At 37.8% G+C, this 12836-nt stretch overlaps 1 protein-coding gene across 1 annotated transcript; it reads left to right on the forward strand.

Annotated features, from left to right (window-relative positions):
* Window positions 1-205: 205 nt before the first annotated feature.
* Window positions 206-8595, forward strand: LOC110944418. The gene is made up of 4 exons (XM_022186085.2): window positions 206-897; window positions 5374-5823; window positions 7498-7792; window positions 8176-8595. The coding sequence occupies exons 1-4, from the start codon at window positions 517-519 to the stop codon at window positions 8310-8312; spliced, it is 1263 nt and encodes a 420-aa protein (XP_022041777.1). The 5' UTR covers window positions 206-516; the 3' UTR covers window positions 8313-8595.
* Window positions 8596-12836: the final 4241 nt, after the last annotated feature.

Below are 12836 nucleotides of genomic sequence, written 5' to 3' on the forward strand. Positions count from 1 at the left end.
GGACTCAAATGGTTAAACAAAATGCTTATGGGGACTCAGGTCGTTAAACTTTTTGTTTTTGGACTCAATTAGTTAAAACCCATAAAATACAAGGACTCAAAAAGTAATTTACCCAACTACTTTTCCAAAAGTCCTTTTTAACTATAATAAGCTTAGCCAAACATACCCTATTTATATATCTTGGACCTCTCCTCTTCATCTACTACCATCTAGATTTGTGGACATCACCCAAGCCAAACACCATCGAAAGGATGCTCTAACACCATCGTCCGGGCATCCTGTCATCCATCCCCGTCCATCGACTTGCGTTGTAGATCGTTAAAAAAAAACCGATAAAATAATTGAAAGGTTTAGTAGTCAAATATGTACCACCTACTACCATTATAACTCAGAGAAAAAGAAGTCAACATCTTTTTTGGTTCTTCTATCACTACCACACTCAAGCATCAAATCAACCCAAATGGCCACTACATAAGACGGACACCCGTATTATTATTATTATCGCCTCTGTTCCCTATGGAGGAGAACCCTCTTCACCTGAATCCAAACCTCCATTATTCCATCATCAACATCCTAGAATCTAAGTCCTTGTCATGGATCTTCATTGCGGATCACCGTCACCCATGGCGAGCAACACTCTCATGGATCACCTTCTCCCTCTTAACTTTTGCGCTTCCGGTTTTCTCCCACTTGGCTCTTCAGCGGCCCGTGTATCATCACGATCACCTCCGGCCTTTCGATTGGATCGTTCAAGTGTCTCTTTCGTTGTTTTCCACGTTGTCCTTCGTTAGTCTCTGGCGGTTTACTCGGAAGTACGGTCTCCGCCGGTTTCTGTTTCTTGATAAGTTGGATAGCCTTGGTGATAAAGTTAGACGAAAGTATTTAGAGGAGGTTCAGGTATGTTTCTTGTTAATCATCAGATTTTTGTCTTTCTTCTTCTTCTTCTGCTGGGTTTAGGTTTTGTGTTTATTATTTAAGGCTTTGTATTCTATAGGGACTAGATTGTTAATATTTAAGTTTAGGGGTCAAATTTGATAAAGTAGCGAAAGTTTAGGGTATAGGTTTCTCGCGGGATTAATGGTGAATGCAAGAAAACGTTTTGGTTGTTGAAAAGTTTGAATTTTGGGTCCACATAGGGTGAATCACATGTTCTCTAATTGAAATGAAAGAGATGATTTTTAACTGTGACATCATACTTTACATAAGGGAAAGGGAGTCCAAGGGTACTAGCCTACTCTCTCGATCAATCCCGTGGTCTGTCAATTATACACCAAAGTACTTTAGAAGCACAAAACACTGGCTACTGGCTACGCTTACGCTTATCCATAAGTACTCTAAAATCATGGACTCTGACAAAACCTTGGTATCAACCAGAAGACGAACTTTATTAACACTAAACTTTTAGGAGACAAAGATTCACAACTCTCTCACTCTCACAACCGAAAAACTCACAAACAGATCATCAACTAGATAATCTGCACATTCTACAAGATCTACACAGACTACTGAAGAACTTGATAACACACCAAGATCGACTAACCCTAGATCTACAGGATTTCAGGATGAAACCCTTAGAGAGAGAAACACTCAACTGTGAGAGGACAATAATTCTGAATGAATGTAAAATCTGGATAGTGTGTTTTTTATATCAGCCTATACCCATCATACCGACTTGTAACATAACCCGGAACCTGACCTGAGCCTTCTAATCTCCACATCAGCTCCTTAGCCCATCTTTTATCTACAGCCTAATTGTGTTCAGCAGCCCACATATCCACATGTATATGTGAAACTCTCAAGTCAAACGCAGAAGTAGCCCTTCCAAGTGCTAAATAAGCATGATTAGTCCTTCCTAGCTTCAATGAATCACTATGAGTCCCTCAACTTTCCAGTACAGCAACATTAGTCCCTCGACATACAAAACAAGTATATAAAACATATCATGTTAAATATCAACCACAAAATGTTTGCTATTGAATTAATATTTTAACAGACTCCACCCTTTTACTCCAACCACCAATCACACATAGCCTACCCCACTTTCAAGTCCAACAATCACATTTCCAATCCTTTACGATGCGGCAAACATAACCCGGACAAATTACTCTCCACGCCTGAAGAAACACCAAACTAAACTGGTGATTAGTTTGTGGTTTGTGTCTCGACAAATAAGGGTTAATCTTCTTTGTCTCGTCTAAATTGGTGATTAGTTTGTGGTTTGTGTCTCGACAAATAAGGGTTAATCTTCTCATAGTTATTAAAGGCGCGAGGCGCACTTAGGGCGATTTGTTGGGCCCGGGGCTTTATTTGCGCCTAGGCGCTCGCTTTAATAACTATGACATGAACCATAGTTATTAATGGCGCGAGGCGCACTCAGAGCGATTTGTTGGGCCCGGGGCTTTATTTGCGCCTAGGCGCGCCTGGGCGCTCGCTTTAATAACTATGAATCTTCTTTGGCTCGTCTAAATTGGTGATTAGTTTGTGGTTTGTGTCTCGACAAATAAGGGTTAATCTTCTTTGTCTCGTCTAAGCTGCTATGATGATGATCCTACAAAACAGTAACACACCGTAAGCTCGTTACAATGAGGAGAATATGGGGTTCTCCTTGTAACCACCCTTCGGCGTGAGAATAGGTATCTGTTTTGAAGATAATAGTGTGTGTATAAAGTGAGAGATTAAGAGAGCAATGCTTAAACCTGGAGGTGAAGTTCACTATTTATAGCCGAGGTGGTTTGTGAAGGAGATGGCCTGATGGGCCTTGGGCCTGTAGTCGACAACAAGGAATATCCATTCTGTCCCCTCTGCCACGACTGTAGGTGCTTCTAGGTGAGTGGATAGCTGGCGCACGCTGAATGGATCCACGTGTCCTGACAGTTATCCTTGTTGTCTGGTCTGTCATCAGCAGCTAAGTGGAGATCGTGGAACACCGGTCGGCGCACGCTGATTGGTGTCACGTGTGCGTCCTTATGTACCTTCTTGTCTCCTGTACGATTGTCCATCGTGTAACATGATCGGATACACCCTGTTGGACGCTCATTGGTCCACCACTTGTACCACTTGTAGCTCTGGTACTTGTCCTAGGTTTCTTTGCGCTTCCTTCCTTCGCGCGACCCCCGGGAATATCCTGTGTAGCCGGCGCAAGGTCCAGGAAGTCAGGGTTTTTATCCAAGGAGTCAAGTGTCAAATCTGATCCTATGTTAATCCTGATCTCGCGCGCAACCAGGATTACACCTGATTAGCTGGCACGAGGTCGGGGAAGCTATCAAATTGGTCTAATATAGAGTGAATTTCAAGAATTGTCCTTTATCTTTATACCCATTTTCAGGCGCTGTCCTTTATGTTCAAAATTGACGAGTTTTGTCCTTTATGTTTTCATATCATACACGTTTTGTCCTTTAGGCCTAACCCAGTTAGTTATTTCAGTTAAATTTGATCATGTACTTTGCACATGAGGGCATTTTTGTCAATTCAAAGATAAGTTCAACGGCAGATTTACAGCTCAAAGCTTCTGCAACCTTTGAATTGACAAAAATGCCATCATATGCAAAGCACATGACCAAATATAACTGAAAAAAACTAACTGGGTTAGGCCTAAAGGATAAAACGTGTATGATATGAAAACATAAAGGACAAAACTCGTCAATTTTGAACATAAAGGACAGCGCCTGAAAATGGATATAAAGATAAAGGACAATCCTTGAAATTCACTCTCTAATATGAGTATGGTCCCGTGCGCGACCTGAATAGCTAGCGCAGGATTTGAGACCATACCCCTTCAACGCCTACCCTAGGGGGTGATGGTGGTGTTACCGCAAGGGTTGGAACCCACAAAACCAGCCCGTGCCGGTGCCCCGTCCACCCTAACAACAAATGCCACAATGATTGAAAATATTCATTTTTTGATGACATAGTAGGAAGATGTAATTGCATACGACTCCATTTGATAGTATAAATGTATAGAGAAATTAACTCTGCATAATATGATGTATAGCTGCAATATTAATATAAGCACAATGGTCCCTTTATAGTGTTTAATTTGCAGCTAGAACCATAACCCTAAAAAGGAACAAAACTTGGTTTTGAAAAGCATGACACAAGAGCTTCACGGAGGCACCATGTATTCGTATAGTACTTATTATCAGTGAATTCTGGGCAATGTCATGGAAACATACAATATTGTTGGTTACAAAAATCTATACTAGATTTAAATCTAAGGTAGCGTTCGTTTCGTGGAATGTAATGAAACTGTAATTTGAATTTGCGCAAAAATTGAAATTTGATTTGGAATTTAGGTATCTTTGTTTCATAGTATGGAATGGAATCTGGATGGAAGAATACATATGTTACAAATAAAGCAAAGTTAAGTTTATTATGTCTAATAACAATAACATAGACCATTGTTGCAATGTTCATGTGATAGAAGAATACCTGCATAGATAGCTATGTAGTCAAAAGCGTACGCGTTGCAAGGCGACAACACCTAAGATATACACAAGGCAAGGACCTTGCTTGGCACACACCTTGCAAGGCGCAAAATTGTTATTTTTAAATTGGTTAAAATTTTATTCCCTGAAAGGGTTGTGGTTTAGGTTGTCACCTAGCTTCTGTAAGAAAAACACAGGTTAAAGTTACCACTTTGCTTATATTATACTGCAACTATGTATCATTTTATGCATAGAGACTAGTTAAGTTTTATGTATATTTATGGAGTCAAGGGTAGCCATATGCAATTATGATAACCTTAGCTTCACATATACATGTCTTTATAATTTTATAGGTATATTATATGATATTTGATTTTCCTTATTATTGTATTTTGTTTTTGTTTTGGGTGTGCACTTTTGTTGCGCAATGTGCCTAGGTAGGCTAGCCCTTGCGACTTTGACTACTATGAGATTATTATATTTCTAATATAGAATAAAAATTTTACCAAGCTTGCATTTTAATATATGTGCTTGCATAATCACCAAGTTTGACTTTTTCCCCAAAAAAAGGAAGTAGACGTGTTCGGCAGTTAATACCTAAGGTAGAAAATGGATGGGTCAAGTGGGTTTGTTAACGGTTTTTGTTGGGTTGACCCAAAACACTTATTGCCCATTTGTTTTCACATACTTGGTGTGTGTGATACAATTAGACACATTATATTTTTAAATCTATTTATTCGAATATCACTAAGTTTGTATGTATTGAAAGACATTTTGGGTGATTTTTTATTATCCATTTGGCCATTTTCGTTTTAGATAATTAAACGGGTCAGCCTGTGAACCAATTAAGTCAAATCAACCCTTCTATAAACTTATTATGTATCATAACATACCATATCTTTCTTAATTCTGGCAAAACTAACATATATACAACATTCACCTTATGCAGAGATCCACAATGCTTCTATGTGCTTTCATCTTCCCATGTTTTGTTTGTGACGTTATTTACAACATATGGTGGTTCACCTCAGGAGGGGCCCACATACCCTACATTTACAACTTGTACCTTAGTCATGCCATAGCATGCTTGATACACCTGACTTGTTGGTTATACCGGACATCACTATTCTTGCTTGTTTGTGTTCTTTTCAAACTCACATGTTCTCTGCAAATACTTAGGCTGGAAGATTTTGCTCACGTCTTTGAAAAGTTATCGGATGTGGGCCCAATATTGGTCCAACACCTCACCATCAAACGAAACCTTCACGTTATAAGCCATAGGTTTCGTGCGTTTATCTTATTGACATTAATACTGGTGACAACAAGCCAGTTCGCTTCTCTGCTTGTTACAACTGTGGACGGCGCAGTTGTAAATGTATCTACCACTGGAGAACTCGCGGTACTCCCTTTTTCTTTTACTTATATTTAGTTGTTTACATATGTTGAATATTATTACAACAATTGTATTATTTTGTTAGTATTCTAATTATTTAAAGAGTAAATTACGTTTTTGGCCCTTGTGGTTATCTCACTTTTACTATATTAGCCCAAAATAAGAATTTTTAACTTATTTGCCCCCATGGTCTCTATAACTAACCATTTTGACCCCTAAGTCTAGCCATTTTAGCCCCCATGGTCTCTATAACTAACCATTTTGGCCCTCGTGATCTCTAGACTTAGGGGCCAAACATAGTTATCAATAGCGACCGTTGCGGACGCTATAGCGAATAGCGTGGCGTGGCGGCCAACCTCTGCTACAAGGTGCATATCGACCATATAGCGAGCAAATAGCGACTCCGGCGGCGATTTCCGGCGAAAAATTCCGATTCCGGTAATGCTTTCTGCTGGAAAGCAGGAAGAAGAAGAAGATGAAGAAGAGAGCGGCTGGGTTTCTAGCGTGTTTGAGGCTTAAGATTTCTGCTTCTGATTCCGGTGATGATTTCTGCTGGAAAGCAGGAAGAAGAAGAAGATGAACAAGAGCGGCTGCGTTTTTATTAGGTTGGAGCCTTTTTTAGGGTTTAATAAGATTATGGATTTTAACTTTTAACCCTTCTATCTTTCATTAAGTTATATTTATTCCCTAAAACTTCTAAAATTTACACAAAAAGTGTAAAATTGGTTTGTGTATCTTAACATTTAACCCTCACTATTTTCACTAGCTTACATTTGGTCCTTAAACTTATATTTTTATACATAAAAAGGTATAAAATAAACATTATATATATAAAAAATTTATATAGATAGCTATTTTTATTTCTTAAATTTTTAACTATCTTATCGCTAAACACGAAATAGCGGGCGCTATTTCATCGCTATCGCGACGTAGCATATAGGTACGTTGTCGCTATTTGTCGCTATTCGCTATCGATAACTATGGGGCCAAAATGGTTAGTTATAGAAACCATGAGGACAGATATGTTAAAAATTCTTATTTTGGGCTAATATAGTAAAAATGATATAACCACAGGGGCTAAAAACCTAATTACTCTTATTTTAATAAAATTATAGAGGGTTTATGCATTGAAATAAATTTGGGACTGACGGTCTGAGTCTGACCTGCCTAGGGGTGTTAAGCGGGTCGTGTTCATGGGTTGGCGTTGAACATGACGTGTACAAGAATGTTTAACACGAACCTGAACATGACAATAACCCAAAAATCATGTTAGACAGATTAACATGAACAAGAGGAATTTTCACGGGTTGGCACAAACACGACCCATTTGACCGGATTTTTTTTTTTCTGACGATTTGCATATTAATTCTTAAAATAAAAAAATTACTAAAAATGGCATAAAAATATCCTATTATTTTGAGTTGTAACATAAAAACACATTTATATAAAGTAAAGAATTAAACGGGTCAGCCTGTGAACCAATTAAGTCAAGCTGAACCCACCCCGTTTAGCTAAACGTGTTAGTGACCTAAAGCTGAACTGAACCCTTTTAGACTAAACCCAATTCCGCCAATTTAATGTTACGATTGTGTTGTGTGATAACTTATAATCTAGTCCAACCCAGTTGACTAGGTTCATTCTTAGCTGCGTTTTTTTTTTTAATTTTGACTTGTGGTGCAGTTATGCTCTGTCACGCTTGTGTTTGGTCTGTATATATGCCAACGCAGTGCAGCAAAGATCACACACAAAGCTCAGTCCTTGACAAGCTTGGCCACGAAATGGCATATGTGTGCTACCACCCACAATTTTGTTGATATGGGCAACAATGATGAAAACTCAAGGGATAATATTACTCCACGAATGGCCGATCTGGATTCAGAAAATGAGGTTGGAGATGGTGATGATGAACTAGACAACACAAACTTCATTCCGGTTTATAAGAACACAATTTCATACCAGCAAAGACAAGCTTTAGGTAAGTTTTTTTATTCAACCATCCAGAACCTTTAATGTGTGTAGGTGGAAAAATCAACGGGTCGGGCAGTTTGGGTCATAATGAGTTGATTTGGGAATGCTTATTGTTGGTCAAAATGCTGCACTCACCTGCAAGCTGCTTTTGTTTTTAGTTTGCTTATTGAAGCTTTTATGCCTTCGAATACACTAAACAACTGTCAACCCATTTAACCCGTTTCTATTGTAGTCGGAAATAAAACATATTTCCCAGTTTGACCCATTACAGATAAGCGTAACCCAAATCTACCCATTTTGACTCATAAATAGGTAGAAATTGCCACCTCTACTTTGATGGATTACAAAATTCGATTAATAAAGATAGATATATGATCGGATGTGTTGCAGTGACATATTTTGAGAACAATGAAACTGGAATCACGGTGTATGGGTTCATGTTAGACAGGTCATCTATAAACACGGTCTTTGCAATTCAATTGTCACTTGCGCTATGGTTGTTCGATAAGACAATTGGCTTCGGTTGACGTTTAGCTTATTGATTTTTAGAACCATCCTAGGTATTACAAATTTTGTAACATTATTCTACAAAAGTTGAGATAAAAAAGAACAAGATGGGGATTAGGACAAAGAGTTTTGTATGTTTCACCCTAGTTAGTTCATTACATGTAAATTTAAAATTATGTAGTTTTATAACTAGTGGAAATGCCTTGTGCATAATTTAGGGTGATGGGATTATATGTGTTGTGAAAAATATGTTGCTAAATTGAAAATCACACGATTTATAAAGGGCCGTATAATTATGCATAAGCCAGTTACGACTCACGGGATGGCCATTTGTTTGGGATGATATTGATGTGTTCATGTGAATTTTGTGTTGTAGATGAATAGTTCTATCTCTTTGCAAATGTGCACTATTTCGCTCTCTATTTTGGTAGTAAGAGTATGTTGTAAACATGTATCAGTGCTTATGGCACCAATTTATATTCGTAAACATGATTTGAGGTATTACTATGTGAATGGTTGTGATTTTGCCATTTGGGAAGATGTTTTGTTTAATGTGAATGGTTGTGATTTTACCATATGGGAAGATGCTTTTGTTAAAAAAAAAAAACCGATTTCAAGTTAAAAAATGAGTGAGGATTCGTTAAAAAAGAAAAGGGTGTTGTCAAAGGTGGCCATGTAAAGTTTGAATGTCTTACACAATGACGACGGGCCAGTTGAAAGCCCAACATAACCCGCCTTGGGCTTTAATCGTCTGGGCCCAATCAATGAAGCCCAAAGCCAATAATTCTTTTCATAAGGGTCTTGTGCAATGCATACAAAAGAAGCGAGAAACAAAAAGAAAGGGAATCCAAAGATACTCCAGAACATTAAATGCTTGATAGATGGAGAGAAAGGAGTCGTCGGAAACACTGTACCATCAAGCTGGCCTCATTAAATGAGGCCAGTGGTCTTACCGCTGGGGCTCAGACACGTGTTTGAGTCCCCCAAAGACTACCGGTTACCGTTAGATTGCCTCGGTACCATTCTCCAAGAGAGATAAGCTATTTCCTTTATACAAGGAAGGTAAAACATCCGTCCAGAGACCAAGGTAACCCTCACTAAATGCCAGACACTCTCATTTATTCCGACCATGATACACCCTCGTAACCTCATTAAATTCTCATATAATAACCGGCTAATCAGTATCCACACCATAGAGAATATCCCGACGATCATCCTCGTCGGAATAGGCTTCTCATTAATCTCCGGGGCCCTCCGTGACGAGGTTAACGGTGTTCTTTTTTGTAGACAACGAAGGTTGGGGCATTACAACGTCAGCGAAGACCCATTGGACGTCATCAGGGATTTTGGGATTCGACACACAACAATATTGTATATTTATTAAAACAATGTACCACCAATTTATAAAAATACTTGTTTTATAAACACACATGTATTTACATAATATATATAAATACAGGGATTATTATACAAATGAATCTTAACGTAATAGACATGAGAAGTGAACATAATTTTATTTTTCATCTAGTCAAACATTTTTTGTCTTAAAACCTAAAAAAAAATTTATAGTAAATTACAAGTTTTGTCCTTTATGTTTACACCCTTTTGCAGGCGGTGTCCTTTAACGCACAAGTTGACAAGTTCTGTACTTAACGTTCTAAAAATCTTCCACGTTTGATCGATGTCGTAAGGTCGGTAAAAAATATAATTAAAAAGTGTCGTAATCACCTTTACTAGTAAAGAGCAAGTAGGGTGTCGAATCCACGGGGAATTAGTGGAAAGTGTTAAAGTTCATTGCTTTTAGTAGTTATCTAATTCTAAACTATTCGCTTTTGCTGATTGAGAGAGTTGTGAAAATGAGTGTGATTATTGTACATGTAAACAACTGTAAGAAAAAGGACCAATCTCCGGGTTTTCAGGTTGTGAAGAAAGTCGGTGACCTAATTACTACTAAATGGAAATCACATAGACATGATTAGTTAACCTACTTGTTTTGATAAATAACTAACAGATAATATATTTGGTTGCAATGATCCACGATCGAAACCGAAAGATTGATGCAACTGAATAGTAACCTAGTTAATTACCAATCCTAGATTTCAGAAACACAATCAAATTCAACGGTTAAAAGTTAAAGAACAATGACAACTTAGAATTTGATCCCAATTGTTGACGACAGAACCAAATAACTGATGAATAAGTGTGTATACGATAATCCAACAATCGTTTAAGCAAAAACAAGTAAACATAAAGATAAACTAACCAAATGATTAGACAAATCTTAATCCAAACGTATGTAAATACAAGTTAATCCGCTTCCTAACACAAACCCTAGCCCCTGAGATGATCACGGGTGGTTTAGCCGCTCATGTTCTTGATTTGATCTTCAATTTTGACGAGGAATTATATGATTGATGATTGGATTGAGGTTGGGAACTCCCAAATTCGTCTTTGGGAAGTTGAAAACGGCTAGGGTTAATGATAATTTCGTTTGGGGAATGTTTGAGCTTAAATATGGTGGAAAAACATGAAATTCTCGAGTCAGGTCTGGGATTCAGTGCCCAGTGCGCCAAAAACAGCGCCTAGTGCGCCAAATTGCCTTTTCTTACCGTGGTGCGCTGAAATCAGCGCTAAGTGGCGCCAATTGCTACCAAGCTTCCCGTTTTTCACATTTTAACCTTCCAACTTGTGTGTATGCTTCCAATACTCCATAATGCTTCCCGAAAACCTTCCGTCAAGCTCCAAAAGCCATCCGTTTTGCTTCGGGTACCTATAATCAAATCCAACTCAAAGTAAACCGTTTTCATACACATAATCATGTAAAACTTCATAATTAAACACTTTAAAACACGATTAAACACCCTCACATCACATCCCCACACTTACCCTTTGTTTGCCCCCAAGCAAAGGTCTCTTGTAACCATCCAACCATCATTAACAATACATTTCACAATTTCCTTACCAAATCTTAGCCATGGTCCAAAGTCATACCCAAACTCACAAGCCTGACACATTCAATAGGTTTATAATCTCAGCAAGTAAAATTGATGTTGCCTTTAAAATCAAAGAATATACCTAACCAGATTTAACTAAGCTTCAAGTTTACACATGTTCTCACACCCCTCACAATGTTTCACTCCTCTCAGTTTGGAAGCAGACTAGTTACAGATTCAGTAGCAAATAATACACTCGAAACCAAACTATAAAGCTTTCTTGTCATAGGTTTGAAAGACAATCACACTTCCATCATTCACATAAACAATGCACACATCAAAAGGTCTTACGGGTTTTGGGCTTAGGCTAAAGGTAGAAATTTTTGGCTATATAAGTGGCTAAACAAAAATAACATTCAAACTATTATGCAAATCCTTATTCTCCACTAACTTTAAAACTTGGGTAATTTTGACCCATATCCTACACTTTTTTTTCCTCAACCTCTTATTTTGGTCATTCAACCCATATACTCAGCTGCATTTTTCAATTTATTCTTTTTCATTTTTTATAGGAACACTCAACTAATGGATTATGCCAACGAATATGTAAAACAGTTAAAGACATAAAATGGTTGAATCGGTTTCACAAATGAATGGTTAAAATGGCTCAACATGGGCTACTAAGGGTATAGTCGGGTAACAGGTATACAATCAAAAAGGGGATCCTAAATTCGCCTTTATCATCTATGTGCAATTGTTCAGTTCATAATCTCAGCATGTATCAAATCAATCAAGTTCTAAAACAAAGCAATATAGTGGCCCACTCTCAAACAAATGAATAATCAAGTTGCCAAAGCAACATAAATAATGTCAAGAAATTTAAGGGCTCAAAATCTCTCCAAACGAAATGATACAGGTTGCCGATGTGAAAACATGTCTACTATCTAGCTTGCTACCCCTAGTTAGGCAATTCTATCCATTTTTTTCTTTGAAAACACTTACTGACAATACCTTTATCTGGAAACTTCAAGAGTTTTAACCATGACTAAGGACCAATAACCTGCTCGAGTAGGTAAACCGTTAATGATTAACATTGAAAAATCTGGTTTTCAAGCACATTTGAACTTGCTCGAGAGCATTTTTGCAAAATTTTCAAATTTGTTATTTTTTTTAGCTTTTCTCAACTCCCTCATCCCCACACTTGGGATACATTGTCCCCAATGTATGTTTTATCTAAACATTATGCACGTAAGGATGAGGTTCCTATATTCAACCCATAATTCTCCCATGTGTGACAACCGGTAGTTTACGCCTTTAATCTCGCGATTAACAGATGTTTAAAGCGATAATAAATAGGGTTTAAGACTTAAATTAACTAACTTAGGCCTTTAGTATGCCTAGGAACGCCTATTCGACTTTACAGTATGCGTATGATGATCTGCGAAAAAATCTACTAAAAGTTGAAGGGTAACGAACGGAAACCGAACAAAATACTAACAACGCCGACAAATACGAATTTTATACGCGTATTTTATACTTATAAATTTAGTTTTGCGAATTTATCGTGCTTCCGTACGTCACAAAGCGCAAACGTGAAGGAAAAACGTGACT

The sequence above is a fragment of the Helianthus annuus genome, chromosome 1 (assembly GCF_002127325.2).
Source record: "Helianthus annuus cultivar XRQ/B chromosome 1, HanXRQr2.0-SUNRISE, whole genome shotgun sequence".
NCBI lineage: Eukaryota > Viridiplantae > Streptophyta > Magnoliopsida > Asterales > Asteraceae > Helianthus > Helianthus annuus.

Excerpts from the sequence above, each read along its gene's own strand:
- LOC110944418 (XM_022186085.2), top strand. The coding sequence starts at position 517 with ATGGAGGAGAACCCTCTTCACCTGAATCCAAACCTCCATTATTCCATC. Across the intron at positions 898-5,373 it reads AGTATTTAGAGGAGGTTCAG|AGATCCACAATGCTTCTATG; the intron begins GTATGTTTCTTG and ends CACCTTATGCAG. Across the intron at positions 5,824-7,497 it reads CTACCACTGGAGAACTCGCG|TTATGCTCTGTCACGCTTGT; the intron begins GTACTCCCTTTT and ends CTTGTGGTGCAG.